General features: G+C 42.8%; 1 protein-coding gene across 6 annotated transcripts in view; it reads right to left on the bottom strand.

Annotated features, from left to right (window-relative positions):
- Positions 1-25,311, bottom strand: part of E4F1 (E4F transcription factor 1) — a 38,690-nt gene that overhangs the window by 12,909 nt on the left and 470 nt on the right. The window contains exons 2-10 of one of the 6 annotated variants that reach the window (XM_073636493.1): positions 14,945-15,093; positions 14,727-14,817; positions 13,006-13,205; positions 12,811-12,931; positions 9,237-9,389; positions 8,381-8,517; positions 7,977-8,079; positions 5,637-5,854; positions 4,317-4,515 (exon numbers count right to left, since the gene is read on the bottom strand). In XM_073636493.1, coding sequence (XP_073492594.1) covers positions 4,317-4,515; positions 5,637-5,854; positions 7,977-8,079; positions 8,381-8,517; positions 9,237-9,389; positions 12,811-12,931; positions 13,006-13,205; positions 14,727-14,817; positions 14,945-15,093 — 1,371 coding nt within the window. The remainder of the gene's footprint in view (positions 1-4,316; positions 4,516-5,636; positions 5,855-7,976; positions 8,080-8,380; positions 8,518-9,236; positions 9,390-12,810; positions 12,932-13,005; positions 13,206-14,726; positions 14,818-14,944; positions 15,094-25,311) is intronic. The other 5 variants (XM_073636494.1, XM_073636495.1, XM_073636496.1 and 2 more) reach the window with 5 other exon arrangements.

The following is a 25,311-nucleotide window of genomic DNA, read 5'->3' as shown; positions in this document are numbered from 1 at the left end:
TTGCTCACGGAGAAGAAAACACTACACAGGACTCTGCCCTGGAACAGGATTAATAAGAAGCTAGGGTGAGGTGTATTACATGCGTGTTGGTTCAGGAGTCAGGCCTCATGCACATGGGTTGTGATACACATGGGTTTAAAAGGACATTTCTGAACACATATTTAATGATTTTACATGTTATAATTCACACTGTATTTAGGTACATTCAGAAAAACTATAAATCTCTGGGTTCAAGGGCAAATTAGATATTCTGAATGTGTATAAATTGCATTTACAGTGTCTTTAAAAAGTATTCATACCCCTTGAAATTTTCCACATTTTGTCATGTTACAACCAAAATTGTAAATGTATTTTATTGGGATTTTATGTGATAGACCAACACAAAAAGTGACACATAATTGTGAAGTGCAAGAAAAATTATAAATGGTTTTCAAAATGTTTTATAAATAAATATCTGAAAAGTGTGGTGTGCATTTGTATTCAGCCCCCTTTACTCTGATACCCCTAACTAAAATCTAGTGGAACCAGTTGCCTTCAGAAGTCACCTAAATAGTAAATAGAGTCCACCTGTGTATAATTTAATCTCAGGATAAATACAGCTGTTCTGTGAAGCCCTCAGGGGTTTGTTAGAGAACCTTAGTGAACAAACAGCATCATGAAGACCAAGGAACACACCAGACAGGTCAGGGATAAAGTTGTGGAGAATTTGAAAGCAGGGTTAGGTTAATAAAAAAACCATCTAAAGCTTTGAACATCTCACAGGGCACTGTTCAAACCATCATCTGAAAATAGAAAGAGTATGGCACAACTGCAAACCTACCAAGACATGGCCATCCACCTAAACTGACAGGCCGGGCAAGGAGAGCATCAGAGAAGCAGACCAGAGGTCCATAGTACTGTGGAGGAGCTACAGAGTTCCACAGCTCAGATGGGAGAATCTGTCCTCAGGACAATGATTAGTCGTGCATTCCACAAATCTGGCCTTCATGGAAGAGTGGCAAAAAGAAAGCCATTGTTGAAAGAAATGGCAGAAAACTAACACTGCACATCACCCTGAACACACCATCCCCACCGTGAAACATGGTGGTGGCAGCATCATGTTGTGGGGATTCTTTACTTTAGCAGGGACAGGGAAGCTGGTCAGAGTTGATGGGAAGATGGATGGAGCCAAATACAAGGCAATCTTAGAAGAAAACCTGTTAAGAGTCTCCAAAAGACTTGAGACTGGGGTGGAGGTTCACCTTCCAGCAGGACGACCATAAACATACAGCCAGAGCTACAATGGAATGGTTTAGGTCAAAGCATATTCATGTGTTAGAATGGTCCAGACCTAAATCCAATTAAGAATCTGTGGCAAGACTTGAAAATTGCTGCTCACAGACACTCTCCGTCCAATCTGACAGAGCTTGAGCTATTTTGCAAAGAAGAATGGGCAAAAATGTCACTCTAGATGTGCAAAGTGGGTAGAGACATCCCCAAAAAGACTTGCAGCTGTAATTGCAGTTAAAAAGGTGGTTCTACAAAAGTATTGACTCAGGGGGGCTGAATACAAATGCACACCACACTTTCAGATATTTGTAAAAAAAAAAAAAAAGTTTGAAAAAAACATTTATCATTTTCCTTACACTTCACAATTATGTGCCACTTTGTGTTGTTCTATCACATACTGTACCATCCCAATAAAACACATATACGTTTTTGGTTGTAACATGACAAAATGTGGAAAATTTCAAGGGATATGAATACTTTTTCAAGGCACTGTACTCTTAAAAGCAAGAGAAAGTGATGTGGGAGGTACAGAAGCTATAATTTACTATGCTTCAGTTGTAAATGAACACAGCGAGAGATCGGTGGTACCGATCGCTCACCGTGTTCATTCAGAAAAGGCAGGGGCTGGTAAATTACATATTTACCAGCCCCTTCCCCGCTTTCCATCCTGAATCATCCCTGCGGGGGATACTTCAGGGTGGAGTGTGGGGAAAGCAAAGAAGGAAGAGTAACCTTGACAGGTAAATGCTTTGGGGGCAGCATTTACTGGAGCTTATCCCTGTATTTTCCTCCTGCAGCCATTGAATGTCAACGAGAGGTAGCGGAGAAGCGGGCTTTCAGTAGCTGCAGGAGGAAAATGGAGAGGATCCATTCCAGTATGTGCCACCCCTCCTGTCCAGGTCTAAAACCGAATGTGACAGGGAGGCCGCCTGCCATTGCGAATGGGGTGACTGCCCAGGTACATCTGGCACACCCCATGCGTACGCTATGTAAATACTCTTTACAGCACACAAACCATTGGTTGGGAATATGTGCGCTACAAATCTACCAGCAGGGGCGAAGGAGTGGAACTAGCTCTGAAAGATGGAGAAAAAGGGAGTTTAGAAGGAATACACCTACATAAAATCCCATCGTTGCTCAAGCCAAAACAAGGCCAATATTTAGGCGGAAAAAGCCAACTTTAAAATTGAACATTTTTGATAAATTATATTAGTGTCATAATGTGCACCAAAGAGAGCAATTAATTAAATTTCAAAAGTTACAGATCTTTAAAATTGGATCAATAAAACGACATTATTTGTATGTACAGTGCATCCAGAAAGTATTCACAGCGCTTCACTTTTTCCACATTTTGTTATGTTACAGCCTCATTCCAAAATGGATTCAATTAAAAGCAGAAGTACAGCCAAAGCCCATTTGGCTGTACTTCTCCTGTGGATCACAGGATGCAGTTCATTCTGCACTCCTGTGACCCGTTTTTAGCAGAGAGCGGGCTGAAGTCTGCTGACGTCACAGAGTTGGTCCAGGTGTTTTTTTTTGGGTTTTTTTCAGTATTGAAAAACAACCCTTACATCTTAATTATTTTCATCAAAATTCTACAAACAATACCCCATAATGACAACGTGAAAGAAGTTTGTTTGAAATCTTTGCAAATGTATTAAAAATAAATCCCATGTACATAAGCATCCACAGTCTTTGCAGGTCCTCCCAATCTCCATCAGGTTGGATGGGGAGCGTTGGTGCACAGCCATTTTCAGATCTCTCCAGAGATGTTAAATCAGTCAGGGCTTTGGCTGGGCTACTCAAGGACATTAACAGAGTTGTCCCATAGCCACTACTTTGTTATCTTGGCTGTGTGCTTAGGGTCATTGTCCTGTTGAAAGATGAAACTTCGCCCTAGTCTGAGGTCCAAAGCGCTCTGGAGCAGGTTTTCATCAAGGATGTCTTTGTACATTTCTGCATTCATCTTTCCTTCATTCCCGATTAGTCTCCCAGTTCCTCCCGCTGAAAAACATCCCCACAGCATGATGCTGCCACCACCATGCTTCACTGTAGGGGTGGTATTGGCCAGGTGATGAGCGGTGCCGGATTTCCTCCAGACATGGCGCTTGCCATTCAGGCCAAAGAGTTCAATCTCTGTTTTATCTAACCAGAAAATTTTGTTTCTCATGGTCTGAGAGTCCTCAATGTGTCTTTTGGCAAATTCCAGGTGGGCTGTCATGTGCCTTTTACTGAGGAGTGGCTTCAGTCTGGCCACTCTACCATGCAGGCCTGATTGGTGGAGTGCTGCAGAGATAGATATTCTTTTGGAAGGTTCTCCTCTCTCCACAGAGAAACGCTGGAGCTCGGGTTCTTGGTCACCTCCCTGACCAAGGCCCTTCTCCCCCAAATTGTTGAGTCTGGCCGGGTGGCCCATTCTAGGAAGGAGTCCTGGTGGTTCCAAACTTCTTCCATTTATGGATTATGGAGGCCACTGTGCTCATTGGAACTTTCAAAGCTGCAGACATTTTTCTGTACCCTTCCCCAAATCTGTGCTTCCATACAATCCTGTCTCGGAGGTCTACAGACAATTTCTTGGACTTCATGGCTTGGTTTGTACTTTGACATGCACTGTTAACTGTGGGACCTTATATAGACAGGTGTGTGCCTTTCCAAATCATGTCCAATCAACTGAATTTACCACAGGTGGACTCCAATCAAATTGTAGAAACATCTCAAGGATGATCAGTGGAAACAGGATGCACCTGAGCTCAATTCTGAACGTCATGGCAAAGGCTGTAAATACTGATGTACACATGATTTTTTTGTTTATTTTGAATAAATTTGCAAAGATTTCAAATAAACTTCTTTCATGTTGTCATTATGGGATATTGTTTGTAGAATTTTGAGGGGAAAAAAAATGTAATCCATTTTGGAATAAGGCTGTAACATAACAAAATGTGGAAAAGGCAAAGTGCTGTGAATACTTTTCGGATGCAATGTACTACACTGGATGTCTTGGAGAGACCCACTCAGCCTAGACTGCTGAAAGCAATAAGCCATTTTACCTTTGGTTTTCATATGGCGATTTAGTGTTCCATGCTCTGCAAACGCTCTGCCGCACTTGTGACATTTGTAAGGCTTTTCTCCTGTGTGGTGCCTTATGTGCCGCACCAAGGAACCCTTCTCCCGGAAGCTGTTAGGGCAGTATGGACAAACAAATGGCCTGTCTGCAAAGTGGGTGCGGTAATGCACTTGCTGAGCATTCTGGTTTAAATAAGACAAATGCATGAGAGGCAAAACAGACCTCTGTTAATCCAAAAAGTTTCATCTTTATTATTTCATGTACAGTCTTTATTATCTAAAATATACTTAAAACTCAACTCCATGCAGATACTAAGTTGCATTAATTTGTGTAATTTATATCTAGTCATACTTTATTAAATGCCTGCTGTGCAGCGGTGTTCATGTGCCACCAAAGAACACGGTGATAGGAGAGAGCAGAGTGACAGATCAGCTTAATAGTGTGCTGCTTCTCTTTTCACTGTCTGGTCACAGGCTGGGGGAGGTACAAGACCTGCAAGTGTTTCCAACCCACATGAAAGATGATTGAGGTCTGCTGTCCTGCCAGACAGAACTGTGTTGTCTAAAAAGAGCTGTGTAAGCATTAAGACTGGATAGACCACAACAAATCCTTCAACAGGAAAATCAGCTTCCATACATCTTCTGTGTTTTTAGCCTTTTGACTGAACTTCAGCTTTAAAGGATAAGTTCACCTTCAGTAATATGTTAAACGTACACCCACATTTAGGGTGCAATATGTTACTAGGCAGCACCCTTTGCTCACCCCCGATCCCTCAGGGCAGGGGTTTTTCTCCTCGCGCCCCCTGTCACAATTTAAAACCAACCTGGCTTTGCGGGACTCCACCCACAAAGCCACATCATTCATTCACAGAAATTTAAAATGAACTGTGGGCGCGCTGAGCAGCATGGTCATGGTTCATTCACGCTGCCTACTGCTCAGGAACTGTCTGCCCAGACAGAGGTATGGGTAGGGAGTTCTAGGCGGTGTGTGCAGGAGCCCAAAATTACACCCACTATGGATCACAGGTGCAATGCTCTGCAGGCTAAGATAAAAAATAATGCGCATTTTTACCTGCAAACATATGTGCATTTATTTTTTTTCAAAAAGGGGAACTTAACCTTCAGTTCCATTCTCCAAACATGTACCCCACCATCTTCCTGTGCTATGCTCCTAGAGAAAGTCTTTACTTTTACAATAAAAAAAAAAATGGTGGAATCACACTAACCCACTTGCAAAAGACAACTCATTCACAGTGCAGCTTACAACTCCCGTAAAAGCGGTGTTAACCCTGCCCCACACTCACCTTTGTTTTATACCTCTTCCCACACTTGGGGCAAGGGAATGGCCTGTCGTCTGAGTGAACTCTCATGTGACCTTTGACGTGAGCAACCGTCTTGTACAGCTTCCCGCACTCACCACACTTGTATTTACGGTTATTGCCATGCGATTCCTGGTGCTTCCTGAGCAGATGAGCCTTCAAGAACTCCCGACCACACTGATCGCATCGGTACAGTTTACAACCTGCCCAAAAATCATTGACACCTTAGCATTGTTTGAAATATAGTAAAAGCTAAAATGTAAATACATTAAAAAGTCTATGGTCAAAATCAAAATTCCCATGCTATATGGGATGTACAATCCACATCAAAAATCTTTATTTTAGAAATGAAATGCTGCCACTTACACCACACATGCACAGTGTTGATCACGGCAGAAAGACTGTTAAGGCATTTCCTCGGGATGTGTGACAAAGCTCAGAAATGCTTCCAAAATTTCCCATAGCATCTGTATGGAAGGCATTGCTATCTCATGCCCAACTGCAACTGGAGGTAGTGACATACCCATCATCATCAACATCATATGCCACCAACATCATCATAGAATATCCCAAAGGTCTGAACCACACTGCGCTGCCTAGCCCCACCTCTCTGCAGTGAGGTGCTGGGGTATAAAGCAGTGGTGGTTTCCAATTCTGTGCAATTCATGGTGCAAAGCAGCCCATAAAGTATTCCTCTTCCCAAGCAAATTTTTCCACATTCTAAGTTGAGAGGGGTGGGACTTAAAAGCGTATTACAAAGAATGTTTTGATTTTTAAAGCTGAGCTGCAAAACACAAAGATGAAATACATAATTGGGAGCAGTTTTTACAAGACAAAAGGAGTTCTATTTCTGTCCATCCAGTCCCATGATTTACACAACCTGGCCATACAGCTTAGACCTGTCTGGCAGAGGAGGAGACTTGATTTTTCTGTGATGCAGTTAACATTTACAAGTCAAGTCCCTCCCCCAATCTGCAAGTGAGCAGGGGAAAGCAGCAGACTACAGAGCTCAGTCTAGAAATCCCCCTGAGGATGACACGTGATCCTGTGTCGACACGCGTAGGGGAGGGACGAGGACGGTGAAGGCACCCGGACCCTTATGAGGAAAAAGCAGTCAGCGGGCAGACAGCGGTTTTGCCTGATTTAGCCTGGTGCGCTGGAAGCACCAGGAATATGTGAATACTGAATTTGAAATATGTTTTAACAAAGTCAATGTCTTAACGATATAACTATTGGAGCTTTTTTTTTACCCATATGCACCTTGATGTTATCCACCGACAGAGAAATTGCTATATGGTAGAGCATAGAAGCCGGGAAATCTAGACCCATCAGATTGAGCCCTGGAGAGGCTCACAAGCGCTGTTTGACCTAACTTAAGTGTGGGCTCACACACCTTGAGGTGAGGATACACTCATAAGGTGGGGAAGCACGTGTCAGGTGGCACAGTGTTTTTTGGAGCACTTTAAAATGGAGTAATTGGATCAAGCAGTTTTTCATGGAATGTGATTTGTTGTTTTTTTGTTATCATAAGAGTTGACACTCAATTTGTGAATATATTATAAATATTTGGATAGGTAGACAGTGCGGCACATTTATTGATTTGATCAACTGTCACTCCGTTCTCTCCTCCTTTCAGCATGTCCTTTATTAGCAATGTAAGCACTGCAGCATAGCCGACTAGGTCATGGTTATGCTTCTCTCTCTCCCAGTCTAAAGCTGGGTACACACTAAGCAACTTCTGTTGTTAGATTTCCTTTAGATTTACCAAAACCATGTAGTGCAGGGGCCTACCTGATTGCATACAAATTGAAACTCTTAAAGGTTTAACCTCATATTATATGGTTTTGGTAAGTCTAAAGCAGGGCTCTTCAAACTACGGCTCTCCAGTTGTTCAGGAACTACAATTCCCATCATGCCAAGTTATGTCTGAATGTCAGAGCTTTACAATGCCTTATGGGACGTGTAGTTCTGCAACAGCTGGAGGGCCGTAGTTTGAGGATCCCTGGTCTAAAGAAAATTGTATAGTGTGTATCCAGCTTTAGTGATGCTGTACAGTGGATTGCAAATGGCCAAAAACACATATCCAGGTATCTACACAGCTTGCTTTAAAAAAAGCATCATTGTATATACATCAAATGTATTTAATACTGTATCAATGCACAAAACACATTTAATTTTTGTTTTAGCTGCCTAAATTTCAGTTTTAATTAGACTGGGGGTATTTTTTTTTTTGTTTCAATCTCAGAAACCTTTGATTTACAAGACAAGGGCTCTTTTTAGAGAGAGTCAGATGGGTGTGAAAAACATTTGTGGAGTATATGTTACCTTCATGACCCTTCAGATGTACCTTCAAGGAGTTGCTAGTCTTGCAGATTTCACCGCACTGAGGACACACCAATTCTTCTGTGTTGCCCACTATGATATCTGTCTATTGAAATGATACAATTAGAAGTCAATGGGGATTTCTGTCCTCTACATCAGGGATGGACAAATCCCAGGAGCTGAGCTATGGGCGCAACTATATTTATTGAGGATATACCATCAAAATAGGCAAGAGGAAAAAAAAAATGAAGGGGATGAAGTTCCTCTTCAAAGACTTTAATGCAATAAATTAAGACCTAATGCCAACTGAGTGTGGATGCAGAATGTTTCCATACAAATTAACTCACTGCATATCTATGCATTTATCATGCCAAGAGCATGCAATTTGCAGTGAAATCCACACTCACCCCAGGTTTAACAGCCACTGCTTGCACCTGGACCTCGTGCAGTAGGTTGCCCTTCTCATCTGCCAAAAATCGCATCACTGGAGAGCCATTTACCTCATCTGTCCCCGTCTGGGAAGAAGTGTCTGTAGATGCAATGTCTGAATAAAGCAAAGTATTGGGAAACTTAAGAAAAAGGTTCAGAGTCCATTACCCCACAGAGAACAGCTTTAAAAAAATTCTACTGCTGTCATTTCCTGTGCAATATGTATGAGCAAAACACACGTTCACATGAAGGACTCTTTAGCAGATATACCATCAGATGCCTTCCTATTATTTATAAATGGGTGTACTGTAAATGAAAAGTTCTAGTGGAAATCGCAAATCTGTGAAATGCAAAACCACCTAGTAAAATATATTAAAGTACAAGTCCAGTCTAACACTAGAATCACTACATCTACAGACATCCGCGATCTAATACTAACCTATCTAGCCCTGTAAAGAAGAAAGCGCTATACATACTTTTCTTTGAAGCCGATCTAGTCTCCAGCAGTTGATGCTCTGCAAAAGGACACAGTCGACAACTGCTGTGAAATGAATGGGAAGGGACGTCACCCACAGGGTTACTATGGGGCTTCCCTTGTTGGATGTGTCCTCTGCACCCGCCTTCGGCTGCAGCCGACAGCTCAGCATGAGATCCGGTCGAATTGGCTTCAGAAAAGGTATGTATACCGATTTCTTCTTTACAGGGCTAGATAGGTTACTGTTGTATCGTGGATGTCTAAAGATGCAGGGATTTTAGCGTTAGGGTGTACCTATACTTTAAGCACCCTCCCCCAGCCTCTATACACAAACATACCAAAGTCCTCTGTGGACCCACCTGACGAGTTCTCATCCCGACTATTCATATAGGTTTTCTCCATGTTGATCATCATCTTCTCAGTGCAGGGAGTGAGGGACCTCATGTGCCGGGATAACGCCCCAGATTCTCGGAAACTCTTGCCACACTTTGAGCAAACATAGGGTCGCTCATCTGGTGAAAGAACACAAATATAAAAAAAAAATATATATCTTAACCACTTTAGTTTAGGTTTTATTTTTAAAACAGTGCTGGGACCGTGCAGCAAATGTGTTTTTAAACACCCTCCCAGCCACTGCACCAGCTGGGATTGTGTGTAAATTTATATATTTAAGTCGACTGTTGGCTTTCATTTTGAAGGGATACAAACAGCTTTGAAGCCACCCAATCTCTTCCATGACAGGTGCACTGTATGCCCAACGCAACCCCCCCCCCACACACACACACACACACACACACACACACACACACCACGCCAGCATGTTTACTGGGCTTCGTTGTCCCATCTGCAGCCCCGATGCAGTTATGGCAGGTGGCGCTGAGAAGGGCGGTGGGAGCTCTATGAACAGCCATTCATAAGCCCACCCTCCTGGACATAGACCAGGAAGCGATGTGTATGATGTCACTTCCTGGCGTGGCACTGTCAATCACGAGGATCAGTGCCCAGTGAAGCAGCTGATGAAACATGATCTGCGTTCCATCAGGTGCAGTGGAAACAGCCCAGATAGAGAACCTGTCACCTATACAGTGCCTTGAAAAGGTACTCAAACCTAATGAAATTTTCCACATTTTGTCATGTTACAATAAAAAACGTAAATGTATTTTATTGGGATTTTAGGTGATAGACCAACACAAAGTGGCACATAATTGTGAAGTGACAATGGTTTTCAACATTTTTTACAAATAAATATCTGAAAAGTGTGGCGTGCATTTGTATTCAGCCCCCTTTACTCTGATACCCCTAACTAAACTCTAGTGGAACCAATTGTCTTCAGAAGTCACCTAATTAGTAAACAGAGTTCACCGGTGTGTAATTTATTCTCAGTATAAATACAGCTGTTCAATCCATCATCCGAAAATGAAGAGTATGGCACATGTGCAAACACACGACAACTGCCCTACAAATGGCTTTTAAAAGCATTGCCCATGAAAAATATAGGGTATTGGAGTTTTTTCACCATTTCACAGGTGCACGCAATTTTAATTGGGTACCCATTTACTCGGTGCAACTTCATCTTTTATATTTTACCAAAAAGTTGGACAATTTATTGCATTTCTGTGTCCTAAAATGAACTTTAGTGTAGTTTCATAAACTGTTTTGCTAATATCATGCAACATGGTGGCTCTTGAAGCACTGACACCAGCCAGAGTCCACGCCTTGTAAATCTCCCCAAAATTCTTGAATGGCCTTTGTTTCACAATCCTCTCAAGGCTGCGGTTATCTCTGTTGCTTGTGCACCCTTTTCTACCACACTTTTTCCTTCCTTTTGTGACCTACCCTCCTTGTGGAGGGTGTCAATGACGGTCTTGTGGACAACTGTCTGTCAGCAGTCTTCCCCATGATTGTGTAATCTACTAAACCATTTAAAGACTCTTTACAGGTGTTTTGAGTAAATTAGCCGATTAGAGTGTGACTCCATGAGTCTACAATATTGAACTTTTTCACAATATTCTAATTTTGTAAGAAACTGAATTTGGGGTTTTCACTAGTTGTAAGCCATACTTATCAAAATTAAAATAAAGACATGCTTGAAATATATCACTCTGTGTGTAAGAAATATATATAATATAATAGTTTCACTTTTTGAATTGGATTAATTGAAATAAATTAACTTTTTGGTGATATTCAAATTTTTTGAGATGCACCTGTATACGAGCTTGTTTGACATCTTATTCTAAAACCATGGGTATTAATAGGGAGATGGCTCCCTCTTTGCAGCTATAGGAGCTGCCACTCTTCTGGGAAGGCTTTCCACAAGATATTGAAATCTCTATGGAAATTTGTACCCGTCCAGCCAAAAAGAATATCTGTTGGGTCAGATACTGATGTTGGGTGAGAAGTTCTGCCTCATAATTGGTGTTCAATAGCGTTTTGGTCAGGGTCATGTGCACTTGAGTTACTCCACACCAAACTATGGGGGTTATTTACTAAAATTGCATGGTGCAAAATCAGTTGTAACTCTGCAAAGAAATCAATCCGCTTCTAGGTTTTATTGCCAAAGCTTAAAGTGGAAGTCCATACTAAAATCCCTGCATCTAGCCACCAACATTCTAACACTAACTTATTTAACCCTGTAAAGAAGAAATCAGTATACATACCTTTTCTGCAGGCGATCCAACCTGATCTCCAGCGGCGGAAGCTCTGCGGAGTGCACGTCCGACAACAAATGTGAAATGAATGGGGAGTGACGAAACCCATAAGACTTGCTATGGGGCTTCCGTTGTCGGATGTGTCCTCTGCGCACCCGTCCACACAGCGAAGCCGCGGCTGACAGCTCAGCGTGGGATCAAAGCTTCCGCAGCTGGAGATTGCTTGAAGAAAAAAGTAAGTATACTGATTTCTTCTTTACAAGGCTAGAGAGGTTAGTGTTAGAATGTTGGCGACTATAGATGCAGGGATTTTAGTTTTAGCATGGATTTCCACTTTAAGTGAATAAAATGAAGTTAGAAGCCGATTGACTACCATGCACAGCTGCACCAGATTCTGAGTGCTCCAGTTTTAGTAAATCTCCTCCTATTGTCTTCATGGAGCTGGCTTTAAAGTGTTACTAAACCCAGGACCCTGCATTCACTATATCTGGTCTCCCACAGAACAAGGAAATGCAATTATTTTAGTAAATATAAAAACTGCTAAATACCTTTTTTTCTAATCAGCAGTATATAGTAGTCTTGTGACTTCTAAGTGTCTAGTTAAAGCTTGTTGGAAAAGTTTACATTCTACTCTGACTGTCCTATGAGGCTGCAGGACCCCTGACCCTCTGGACAGTGCCAATTGACCCATGTGCTGATCACATGCACCCTTTTCAAAAAATAAATAAATAAATAAATAAATAAAAAAACCTAACAAACACCAAAGACTGAGCATGTGCAGAGTGACTCCAAGGCTCTGTACTATCAGGATATGGATTGGGGACAGTGGAAGAAGGAGAGGGTCAGAGAAGACAGGATCAGTCTTACACAATGCGGAGGATTAACCCCTTAGGTTCCACAGTGAGTATAACAAGCATGCTTTACTGCATATACAGACTGATTTTACGGTTGTGGGTTTAGTAACACTGGGAACAGTCAATCTGGAACAAACTTGTTGTCACTGACTTTAATTTCCAGAGTATTAATCACTGGGAATGAGAGAAATAATCTGTGATGTGTAATGGAGACACAAACTGCAATAAAAACATGACTGGTGCTGAATCATCACCAATCAAGCCAAAAAAATAAATAAAACGTTTTGCCTTTCATTATACTTAAAGTGTCATGCGATTTTGTTTAAAGCTACGCTAAAAGAACATGCCGATATGAGAAATCTCACTGTACCGAATAAAACCTCTTTTGAGAATGCTGCTCCTTTGAAAATTCATAACAGGTCAACCCTTACCTGTGTGCCGTCGGTGGTGTCTAATTAGGGAGCCCTTTGTCCTGAAGGCATCCCCGCACATTCTACAAACAAAGTCCTTCCTGTTGGAGTGGATGAGCATGTGGGCTTTCAGAATGTTAGCCTAGGAAGAATAGATTAAGTCAGCAGACATGACTGCCCAAAGACACAATGCAGAACTAGAAAATGTCAACCCACTGTCTTAAATGTCTTCTCGCACAACTGGCACACATAGCGACCTCTCTCATCCACAACCATTTTCATCATCGAGGTCTCATCTTGTGCTTCCTCTGGGTCCTCATCATGCCAATCCAAATCATATTCCTGGGTATCACTTCTCTGGTCATCATCAACAGTCTCCTCATTGGGGATAGAATCCTTTACCTCTTCAAAGGCTGCTGGGTGACAGGAAACATCACGTGAGCACATAAGGAAGGGGAAAGCACCATGAAGTTAATAAGATGGGCTTAAACAATACTTGTAAGCTAACAGAAGGTAATAAGATGGAAAGAAAGTGCAACAAAAAGTATACAGCTTTCTTTAATCAGTTATGTGGATTTAAAGCGGAGTTCTGCTTAAAAAAAATTTATATATATATATATATATATATATATATATATATATATATATATATATATATAAGCTAAATAGCTAAAAATACTGCAGCTGCTGACTTTTAATAATAGGACACTTACCTGTCCCAGGGTCCAACGATGCGGGGGGAACGAAGCCCCGCTCGTCTCCCCTTCCTCTCTGCGGCGCCGGCATTGTAACTGTGGGCGCCCGGCTGTGGCTTCACAGCCAAGCACCCACTGGGCATGCGCGAGCCACGCGCCGTGACTGGCTGGGCAATCATCTAGGACCTGCGACGTGTCCCAGATGACTACTGAGAGGGAGGGGGGGGAGAGGCGATCTCCCTTCCGGTGCCACGGTGCGCCAGGAGTAAGTGGGAGCCGAGACCCTCTAAAAAGAGGTACCGCCCCCCCCCCAAAAAATGACATGCCAAATGTGGCATGTCAGGGGGTCACCTCCCTTAAAGCGGAAGTTCTATTTTTGGGTGGAACTCCGCTTTAAGCCCCACTTATGTCACAACCTCGGTTCTGCTTTCATATAGAGAGTTTAAAGTAATTTAATGTGATAGTCCAATGTGCTAAGAGTTAGTTCACATCAGTGTGTTTCAGTAATGCAGCACATACATTCTGGTACATCGTAACACTATTCATTCAATGGCATCCCTCCAGAACCCCCCCCCCCCCCCCCAAAAAAAAAAAAAAAAAAAAAACGCAACAAGACACAAATTGTCTTGTGCTTGGATACATTACTGCCCATTAATTTTAAGTGGGCTGGCCAACACAACTCCCCTCAAGGCTAAAAATGCAATTGATATAGTGCACGGTGTCCTGAAGTGAACGTCCCTTCAATTAAAATGGAGCCTGTCACATCTAGAGGCTTAATGCGGTAGTAAACTCTGCCTTTGTACTTGTACCTACACAGGTAAGCTTATTATAAAGCTTACCCGTAGGTACAGCTGATTTATGCCATCATGAAACCCAGACAAAACCACCATGAGTAATGGGAGGCCGGGGCGAGAGCATGGCTCAAAAAGTATAAATTGCCTGTGGGGGGATGAGACTGGACTATCTGCAGTCACTGTCACTTTTTAAAAGGACACTATAGCAGCTTTAAAATAAACAAAAACAGTCTTAAACCGGTAGTAAACTCCACTTTTTCAATTGTACCTACAGGGAATATCTCCTAAACTAGCACCGTTTAGGAGTTATTCACAGTTGTAGCAGCCAGTGAACATCACAGCGCATGTGCTCTCAGCATCAGTGCAATCAGTACAGGTACATCAAAATATCTTATTATTTAGTACAAAAGTAGAAGAGGTGAGAGCACATTGAGATTTTCAGGATTACCTTGATCGTCTGCAGTGCTAATCTCCTCTGATGAGGCCTCCACAACCACGTGGGAGATGCTCACAGGATCTTCTACAGAAGGAACCACCTGCTGTTACACATTAGGAGAGGATAATATTATAATTAGGAGTTCAATACCTCACTCCCACCAATCCTTACTCCAAAATACCGAACGCAAAAGAAACTTCTCAATAGGCATCTACTGAATCTACTCGTACCTCCTGGCTGCTGAGGACTGGTATGGAAGACTCCAGGGACTGCTCCACGGCCCTCTGACACATCTTTTGTACCTTGTGCTGGACAAACTCTTCCAGGCTCGTGAATTCTGTCTGACAGCGGCCACATTTATGCACATCGTCTTCGTCATCTGCAACAACAGAACTGATGTTTTATACATTTTAGTGTGGCATCTTATACAATTTTGCTTGCTGCAGCTTTGCTTCATTTTTCATAGTGAACAGCAGCAATGCATGCATACATTTTGACACTTTGAATGAACTGTATACAAAATAACATGAAACTGAAATCTAAAAAGAATACATGTAGTGCATGTGTATAAAGCTAAAAAAATACACGTTACAATCTAATTGTACAATCCCTTCTAGAGGTAACAATTTAACAGTGCAAGGGCTTGTCTGATTGGAAATAAATTAAATTGATTGTTAAGCTAGGCCCTCACACTACGTGGCATTGGTAAACCTAACACTCTATTCACACCTGAGCGTTTTTACCATGATTTTGTTCAGGTCACCAATGTAAAAAGGCAGAAAAACGCCTGTAATCTGCCCCAAAGCAGCTCATGTTCTTTTATGAGCTTAGGGCATTTTTCAGGCGTTTTGCTTCAGGTGACAAAACGCTCAGATGTGAACAGGTGCCATTGAAATGAATGTGATTTTGCTTGTTGGGTGTTTTACGACCTGAAAACGCTCAGGTGTGAATGCAGCCTTAAGGTGCTTTATCCCAAAAGGAAAAAAACGGTTTGCTGAAACTGCTTATAAATTGTTAGCTGGAGTTCGGCTTCAATTTGTTAGTGTATCTAAATCTACTAGTCCATCCAACATTCCCCTCCTGCCCAGAATGACAATGATGCTGTCCAAAGGTGCCCCCTGTTCTCCTTCATCCAGAGTGGGGGCACTCTAATACAAGAGGTGTTACTGGCCAGATCACTAGGTGAAAACAGAGGGGGAAAAAAAATTGCCTAACAAAAGAAAACAAATGCAGCCACCACATCTAATGATTGGTAAGCTGCAATACATTACATTTTTGGTTTTGGGTTTAAAACTGCTTTAAATAACTCTATAGAGCCACAATGCCTACCCACCGCAGCATCCTAGCTTGTCTAAAGCTCCCATATATGTGAGAGTGGCTTTAGATAGTTCCCACCCACAGGCAATTCTACCTACTGAGCCATGCTCCCGCCATTACTCGTGGTGGTCTGGGCTTCATGATGGCATGGCCCTGTCTGAACTACAGCAGCTTAAAGTGGTTGTAAATCCTTTACAACCACTTTTTACTACAGGTAAGCCTAAAATAAGGCTTACCTGTAGCTACCCCGGATATCTCCTAAACCTGCACGGTTTAGGAGATATCCCCTGTATCAGCATGTGCCGATGTTATCGTCACATGCACACTGACGCAATGGCACGTAATGCACAGTGAGCAGCGATGGACCTGTCATCTGCCTGCTCAGCGGGGATCGGCGGAGCGATCCCCACTGAGCAAGCGGATGTTCACGGGGCGGATCATCATGGATCCGTCCCGTGTGAAAGAGGCCTTAAACAATCACATTCAAACTCATGTTACATAGGAGTCAGTACACACCCTGCCATCATTAAAAGAGGAACTGCAGTCTGCTCACATAATTGGTAATAAAAACATCTTTGCTATTCTGAAGCTTCCCTCCAACCACTTTGCATATTATTTTATATATACTGTGATTCTGTACTTGCCAAATATGCTGCAGAAATCTCCCTCCACTGAGTCTGGCTGCATTCATTTTAACCCCCCTGGCGGTATTCCCGAGTCTGGCTCGGGGTGGATTTTACATACCAAAAGCGGTATCCCCGAGCCAGACTCGGGCTTGCATCGCAGGATCCAGGAAGAGATTACTTACCTTGTCCCCTGGTTCCTGCGATGTCTCCCCGCTGTGATCGGCGAGCCGCTGTGTCTCGCTCGATTCACAGTGCCGAGCTCCGTTCCCTGCGAGCGTTGCGACGCACGGGGACGGAGTTCGGCGGTAAATTCAAAAGTGAAACACATAGTATAGATACAGCATACTGTAATCTTACAGATTACAGTACTGTATCAAATAACTACACATCCCCTTTGTCCCTAGTGGTCTGCCCAGTGTCCTGCATGCAGTTTTATATATATAAAACTGTTCTTTCTGCCAGGAAACTGGAGATTGTCCATAGCAACCAAAACTGTCTCTTTACATCAAAAGTGGTTTTAGACCAGCTAGAAAAAAGCGATAATAAATTATAATCACTTGCAGAATTGAGCGATAGTGATTTGTGGGGAGATCCGTCATCAAACACTAAAAGTAATAAAAGCTAAAATTCTGCAACTGTGCAAATTTCAGTGTTTTTGATTTGATTACATTATTATATAATTTTTATTATTATTATATTATTATGTGTTTTAATTATTTATAGTTATTTATTATAATTTTTTATTTCGTTTTTCAAACTTTATCATACCCGGGATGTCTACTAGACTCTTGTTTGGAAAGATTTAAGTGAACTATTCCTAAGAATTACAGGCCTACAATATGAAACGCCATATTTCTGTGCAAAATAATTGTACCGCTTTCAGCACCTAAAATCTGAAATAATCATACCGCCAGGGAGGTTAACTGTGGGCAGCTGAAGCTGCTGCCTGTTCACTTCCTGGATTTACACTGACACACACCTCCAGCTCTGCAACCCTCATTGGCCCTCTTATGACTCATACACCCTCCCTTCCTGGCAAACTCTCACAAGAGTGAGAGAGAGTTGTGTATGAGGTCAAAAGCCTAAGCCAATGACCAGACAAGAAACAGGAAGTGGGCTGTATAAGGTATTTACTGGCAGAAAGAAAATGGTTTTACCATCCAAAGTTAAAACCACAAGGGCAGAAGATTTAATAGATGGAAAGTTAAAAAAAAAAAAAAAAAAAAAAAAAAAAAAATGAAGTACCTCTGATTAACCCCAAATAAAGTTCAGTTCTAGTAGGCCTTTCCTGACCTTTTTTTAGTCGCATCCTACAGCAAAATCCATGGTCCGCAGAGAGCTTCCAAAGCATCAGAGGGATCTCATTGTTAAAAGGTATCAGTCAGGAGAAGGATACAAAAGAATTTCCAAGGCATTAGATAATACCATAGAACACAATAATGAAAAACTGTGAAGAAAACTGAAAAAAAAAAAAAAAAAATAGAAGAAAACTGATCAGGGAGGCTGCCAAGAGGCCTACAGCAACATTAAAGGAGCTGCAGGAATATCTGGCAATTAGAGTGACAAGACAGAAGCCTTTTCTCAAGAAGAAAAACATACAAGCCCGGCTAAATTTTGCAAAAACACATCTGAAGTCTCCCAAAAGCATGTGGGAAAAATGTGTTATGGGCTGATGAAACCAAGGTTGAACTTTTTGGCCATAATTTCAAAAGATATGTTTGGCACAAAAACACCACATCACCAAAAGAACACCATACCCACCGTGAAGCATGGTGGTGGTGGCAAATGATGGGGTTGTTTTTCTTCAGCTGGAACAGGGGCCTTAGTCAAGGTAGAGGGAAAGATGAACAGTTCCAAATACCAGTCAACATTGGCACAGGAGATGCCCTCACAATCTGACAGATTTGGAGAGTTTTTGCAAAAAAGAGTGGGAAAATATTGCCAAGGCAAGATGTGCCAGGCTGATAGATTCGTACCCTAAAAGTCTGGGTAAGTCTGGGTAAAGGTCACATTAAAGGTGGAAAAAGTTCTGAAATTATTTATCTCTGTCTTATTTTTTACATCACAAAAACCTGATATTTTAACAGGGGTGTGTAGACTTTTTATATCCACTGTATACTGTGGTCTGCACTGACAGTGATCATGCGTATGCACAGGAGTGATGCGAATGATGACCCAGCCATTCAAACGGCCGGAGAGCATGAACCCGGAAAGAAGACCAGGTGAAGATGGAGAAGCTGACAGCGTGCCGTTGGGGGACTTTGTTTTACAGGCATGTTTATCATAATGTGCTATATGTGGTGTACACTAACACATTATGACACGAACCTGCAGCAGGATTTTTTTTTTCTTTTACACTACAGCTTTAACCACTTCAGACCCGAACCATTTTGCTTTCCAAAGACCAGAGCACTTTTTGCGATTCGGCACTGCGTCGCTTTAACTGACAATTGCGTGGTCATGCGACGTGGCTCCCAAATAAAATTGACGTCCTTTTTTTCCCACAAATAGAGCTTTCTTTTGGTGGTAATTGATCACCTCTGCGGTTTTTATTTTTTGTGCTATAAACAAAAAAATAGCGACAATTTTGAAAAAAAAACACATTTTTTTTTTTACTTTTTGCTATAATAAATATCCCCCCAAAAAAATGTTTTCCCTCAGTTTAGGCCGATACCTATTCTACATATTTTTGGTGAAAAAAAAAAAAATTGCAATAAGCGTTTGATTGGTTTGCGCAAAAGTTATAGCGTCTACAAAATAGGGGATAGTTATATGTCATTTTTAGTAATAATTTTTTTTTTTTACTAGTAATGGCGGCAATCAGCGATTTTTATCATGACTGCGACATTATGGCAAACACATCGGACAATTTTGACACATTTTTGGGACCATTGGCATTAATACAGCGATCAATGCTAAAAAATAGCATTGAGTACTGTAAAAATGTCACTGGCAGTGAAGGGGTTAACCACTAGGTGGTGCTGTAGGGGTTAAGTGTGTCCCCTAGGGAGCGATTCTAACACTGCGGGGGGAGGGGCTGTGTGTGACACTACATTGATCACCGCTCCCGATTACAGGGAGCAGAGATCAGTGACAGTGTCACTAGGCAGAAAGGGGAGATGCTTGTTTATATTAGCATCTCACCGTGAGACGATCGCGGGTATCCCCGCGGACATTGGGTCCCACAGTCACAGAGCTCCCCCCGCGCGCGCAAGCTACCTCTTAAAGGGCAACATACAGGTACGTTAAACTGCCTGTACGCGCCCTTCTGCCGCAGTATATCTGCGCGAGGCGGTCGGGAAGCGGTTAAACGTGCTCTCATTTACTGCAGCAGAATTTTACATGATGAATAAAGATTATTTTCCTTTAACCGATACTCTGTACAACAAAATACAATCTGTAGCAAACTTATTTATAAAAACTAACAATGTGCTGTTTTCAGGAGGTCAGCTTTTGTATTCCTCTCAGTAGCAGATGATTATAGAGACTATCTCAGTATAGGAATAAACACAAAGGGCGGCGTTGTGATTGAGCTTATCGGTAGATTGAGATCAGAATAATGGAAACCCGGACTGTACTGCAAGGAGGACGTTATCAACAGGCAGCACCTGGCTCCATTCTTCGCAAGCACAGGGTGCAGATAAAAATGCCTTCCTCTTCGAGGTGGAATAGCTTTATTATTTATTTATTTATATTATTGCCGCGCACATCGGAGTGACATCAATAATTTTAGAACCATCATTCATAATTAAAGTATAACTAAAAGGCAAAACTTTCTTAAGCCTCATACACACAATGAGAATATTGAATGAATGATCGTACTTTTTTTTTTTTTTTTGCATACTAGTCTCATATCGAAAATGAAGAGGTTACTCAACTTAGGAAAATTTTCATACGACAGAATACAACTTGGGAAATGATGTAATGTGTTGTAATGTATTCTTTCGTTTCCGAGCATACATGGTCTTCGGATTTTTTTTCAGACGAATACTGTACTGGTATCCAACGAGGAAAAACGATCGTGCTTGTCCCATCAGATAATTTTGCATGAACTGTCACGATCGGCTCTCGAAAGGCGTGTACTAACGATCAGATTATTGTTACGATTGCTTTGAAAGCGGCATTTTTCATCCGATTTTCTAATCAGGTGTACTAGACTTAAGTTTCTCAGTTTTGTACAGTGGAGAGAGATTGCAGCCCCAGTCACACAAAAAGTGCAAATGATGTGCATATATGTTGAAACACCACAAGATATTATAAATTAGTCCATAATTATAAACATGTGAAATCTTGATACGACTTGTGACAACACCACAAACTCGTGCTCCTCCACCACATAGATTGCGTGCTTACCAAAGGCAAACTAAAATGGGCTTGTGGATATTAACCCCGCCAGGGCCTTGTTCTAGAGAAATGGCGATGACAGCTCTCAAATGCTTGATGTAATGAAGCAGGAACATACAGCAAACAGCCAAGGAGACTCGATCATTCAGTGGTCTCGATTGAAGACTGAAGGGTAACCCAAAACAAAGAGGAGCTCCCCGTAGTGTAAATCGTATTAAGAACATTTATTAAAATAAAATTGCACTACTTACACGTAGTAAGAGATAACTTGCAAAGATTCTAAAAAGCTGGCCGGCAAGCAAACACCCATCCACTAGGGCAGTGGTCATCAACCCTGTCCTCAGGGCCCACTAACAGGCCAGGTTTTATGTATCACCTTGGGGAGATGCAGACTAGAATACTGCAATCACTGAGCAGCAAATGATATCACCTGTGATGTATTTCAGTTATCTTGCAAACCTGGCCTGTTAGTGGGCCCTGAGGACAGGGTTGATGACCACTGCACTAGGGTACACAGCGCGAAGACGTCAGCCCGCCACTCCTCCCGACGTGCGTTTCGTCACACTGACGTCGTCCAGGTGCCCCAGGACGACGTCAGAGTGTGACAAAACGCGCATTGGGAGGAGTGGCCTGCTGACGTCATCGCGCTGTGTACCCTAGTGGACGGGTGTTGTCACAAGTCATATCAAGATTTCACATGTTTATGATTATGGACTAATCTATAATATCTTGTGGTGTTGGGAGCAATTTCAACATATATGCCCATCATTTGCACTTTGTGTGTGTTGTATTAATTTCTGGCTAACTTATTTAATTAGCGCAGCTCCATTTCTATCTCTACAGGTTTTTATTGCTGTCTGTGCCCCTGATAACAACTTCACCTCTGGAAGATTTACCCCCCTTCACAACCAGGCCATTTTTTGCAATACAGCACTGCGTTACTTTCACAATTGCACCTTAATGCAACACTGTACCCAAATAAAATGTATGTAATTCTTCCCCCCCCCCCACAAATAGAGCTTTCTTTCTTTTTGTGGTATTTAATCACCACTGCGTTTTTTATACTATAACAAAAAAAAGTATATATATTAATATTACACACACATCCAAAAAAAAAAAAAAAAAAAAAACTTTAAATCAAATTTCGACATAAATTTAGGCCAATATGTATTCTGCTATACAAACTATAGGATATATATTGGATTTTTTTTATATACTATTAACGGAGGCGATTAGCGACTTATAGTGAGACTGCAATATTGCGGTGGACATTCTGACACTTGGTGGAAACCAGTGACAATAATACAGTAATCAGTGCTAAAAAAAATAATGCAGTCACTGTACTAATGACACTGACTGAGAAGGGGGTTAAAAATCTAGGGCGTTTAAAGGGTTTAATGTGTGCCTAGCCAGTGTTTGTGTGTACTGTATGCTGCTTTTACAGGGAAAGGAAATCCATCACTTCTCCCCTCTCAGGACAGAGCTCTGTGTTGTTTACATAGGCAGAGCTCTGTCCTGCGTCTTTCCTTGGTGACCAGTGGGTGCTGACGGACATCTATTTGGCTGCTACCCTCTGATCTGGGGATCGTCCCCTACCTGGAAGTGCAGTAAATCGGCTATAGGGCAGACGGCAAACAGTTAAGGAGATTCACCTTCTATATTTGTCTTGTTTACCATTATCAGCAAGAGTGGAATAAAAAAAATAATAATTTTAGGTTGTTCCCAGAATTGGAATAAAGAGGAAATCTTCCAATGGGGACCCTGAAGGATTCTCTTTAGCTTTGTACACACGATGAGAGTATTGGACGACTGATCTTCCGTTTTCTTTTTGGCATGCTAGTCTCCTATCAAAAACCAATAGGTTACTAAAGTTACGAAAATTCTCATATGACAGAATACAACTTTGGAAGTGAGGTAATGTATTGTATTCTTTCATTTCCGAGCATGCGCGGTCTTAGTCCCTTTTTTCACACAAAAACCGTACTAGCTACACGAAAATGGTTCATTCTGGTACCGTATGAGAAAAAGATTTCTGCTTGTCCCTTCAGATATTTTAGCATGAACTGTCGTGATCGGCTCTTGAAAGCTGCGTACGAACGATTAGATTATTAGATGATAGCTCCAAAAAGTGGTATCTTTCACCGCATTTTCTCATTGTGTGTACTAGGCATTACTTTGGGGGGGGGGGGGGAGAGATTTCTGCTCACTTCCTGTTTTGGCTATGGGACAGGAAGTGAAGCGAAATCTTCCCAACGTGACAAAGATGGCCAAAAAAATAAAGCAGACAGGGGTTATAACTAGATGTGCACTGAATGGAAATTTTTGACCGAAACCAAAAATGCAGGATGCACTTTGCCGAACACCGAAACCGAGAATGACAGTTTTGTAAAAAATTATATATATTTTATATAGAATTATATTATGTTCGATTTTTTAATTAATATAATGAATTTAAATTAATATGAATTTATTGTCGGCCATTATTGGCACCTTTAGCACAAGAAAACCTCAAGACAAATGCATCCCTTTAAAGTCTATGCATGTCTTCACACTGGTCCATTAAAAATCCTGCTTGCTGCATTTTTGGTTAGTTAAAAAAAAACTGCATCAGAAACGCACCTCCCTGTTGAAATGCATTGAAAACGCAGCAAGAACGCATCAACAACTCACCCGTGTTATGTTTTTGATACGGTTGTTAAGTGGAAGAAGGGGAGGATCAGAGAAGATAGGATCAAACCACCTTTTTACACAATGCAGAGGATTAACCCCTTAGGTTCCACAGTGAGTATAACAAGCATGATTTACTGCATATACAGACTGATTTTACTGTTATGGGTTTAGTAACACTTGAAAGCAGCTGCAGGTTCCGCCCTCCATCCAGCGCTGTGCTGCCTCTCACTCCTCTGATGTACAGCCCCTGTAAGGTAGGAGATAGCTACCTACAGCTGTGTGTTGTCAACACTTCTTTGGGGGCGACAGAGGAAACAGCTAGAGGGGCAGAGGATAGTGCTATTGGGGGGGGGGGCAGGGGAAAGCACACTACTGGGAAAGAAGGGGGGGGTCACTGTTTGGGGGGGTTGCAGAGGACAGTACTGTGGGGGGGGGCTTAATGGCAGAAGACATTACTGTTTGTGTGTGTGTGGAGGGGGGTGACACAGTATATTACTGGGGGGTGATATGAAAGCAGGCAGAGGACACTATAATGGGGGGAGGGGGGTGTCAGGGGACACTACGGGGGGGCATAATATATTACTGGGAACGAGGGGGTAAAGTTTAATGTCTGCACCAATGGAAGGTGGGGGGGCCTGCGCCAATGGAAGGGGGGGCCTTCTGCACCAATGGAAAGAGAGGGGGGGGCCTGCACCAATGGAAAGAGATGGAGGGGGCTGCACCAATGGAAAGAGAGGGGGGGCGGCTGCACCAATGGAAAGAGAGGGGGGGCGGCTGCACCAATGGAAAGAGAGGGGGGGCGGCTGCACCAATGGAAAGAGAGGGGGGGCGGCTGCACCAATGGAAAGAGAGGGGGGGCGGCTGCACCAATGGAAAGAGGGGGGGGGCCCTTCTGCGCCAACGGAAAGAGGGGGGGGGCCCTTCTGCGCCAACGGAAAGGGAGGGGGGGCCTTCTGCGCCAACGGAAAGGGAGGGGGGGCGGCCTGCGCCAACGGAAAGAGAGGGGGGGCGGCCTGCGCCAACGGAAAGAGAGGGGGGGCGGCCTGCGCCAACGGAAAGAGAGGGGGGGCGGCCTGCGCCAACGGAAAGAGAGGGGGGGCGGCCTGCGCCAACGGAAAGAGAGGGGGGCGGCCTGCGCCAACGGAAAGAGAGGGGGGGCGGCCTGCGCCAACGGAAAGGGGGAGGGGGGCCTGCGCCAACGGAAAGGGGGAGGGGGGCCTGCGCCAACGGAAAGGGGGAGGGGGGCCTGCGCCAACGGAAAGGGGGAGGGGCTGCACTAATAGAGGGGGTAACACCAACCCTAGTGACGTCAGTGGGGGGTGATATGAAAGCAGGCAGAGGACACTAGGGGGGGGGGGGATTAGAAACGTGGTAGAAGACATTACTACTACGACACACAATGTGTTTTTACCTATTTCTCCACCCTCAAGTGTAAATAAGCCCTTAAAGTGGAAGTGAAGTTGTACTTTGGACACGCTGTGATCCTTATAGAAGAGACAAGCGGCGCCCCCATCACCAAACTCTGCGCTAAGATGGGGGAAGTGTCCGGCTGCGCTCCCTGCACATAAACATGTACACTTGGCCCATCCGATCACACGTTTCCATGTAAAAACAATCACCTGGCCTCTGACCAGACCACT

Source organism: Aquarana catesbeiana, linkage group LG06, assembly GCF_042186555.1.
Source record: "Aquarana catesbeiana isolate 2022-GZ linkage group LG06, ASM4218655v1, whole genome shotgun sequence".
NCBI classification, from domain to species: Eukaryota; Metazoa; Chordata; class Amphibia; order Anura; family Ranidae; genus Aquarana; species Aquarana catesbeiana.
Note: the sequence above shows the minus strand (reverse complement) of the source record. Positions and strands in the feature narration are given on the sequence as shown.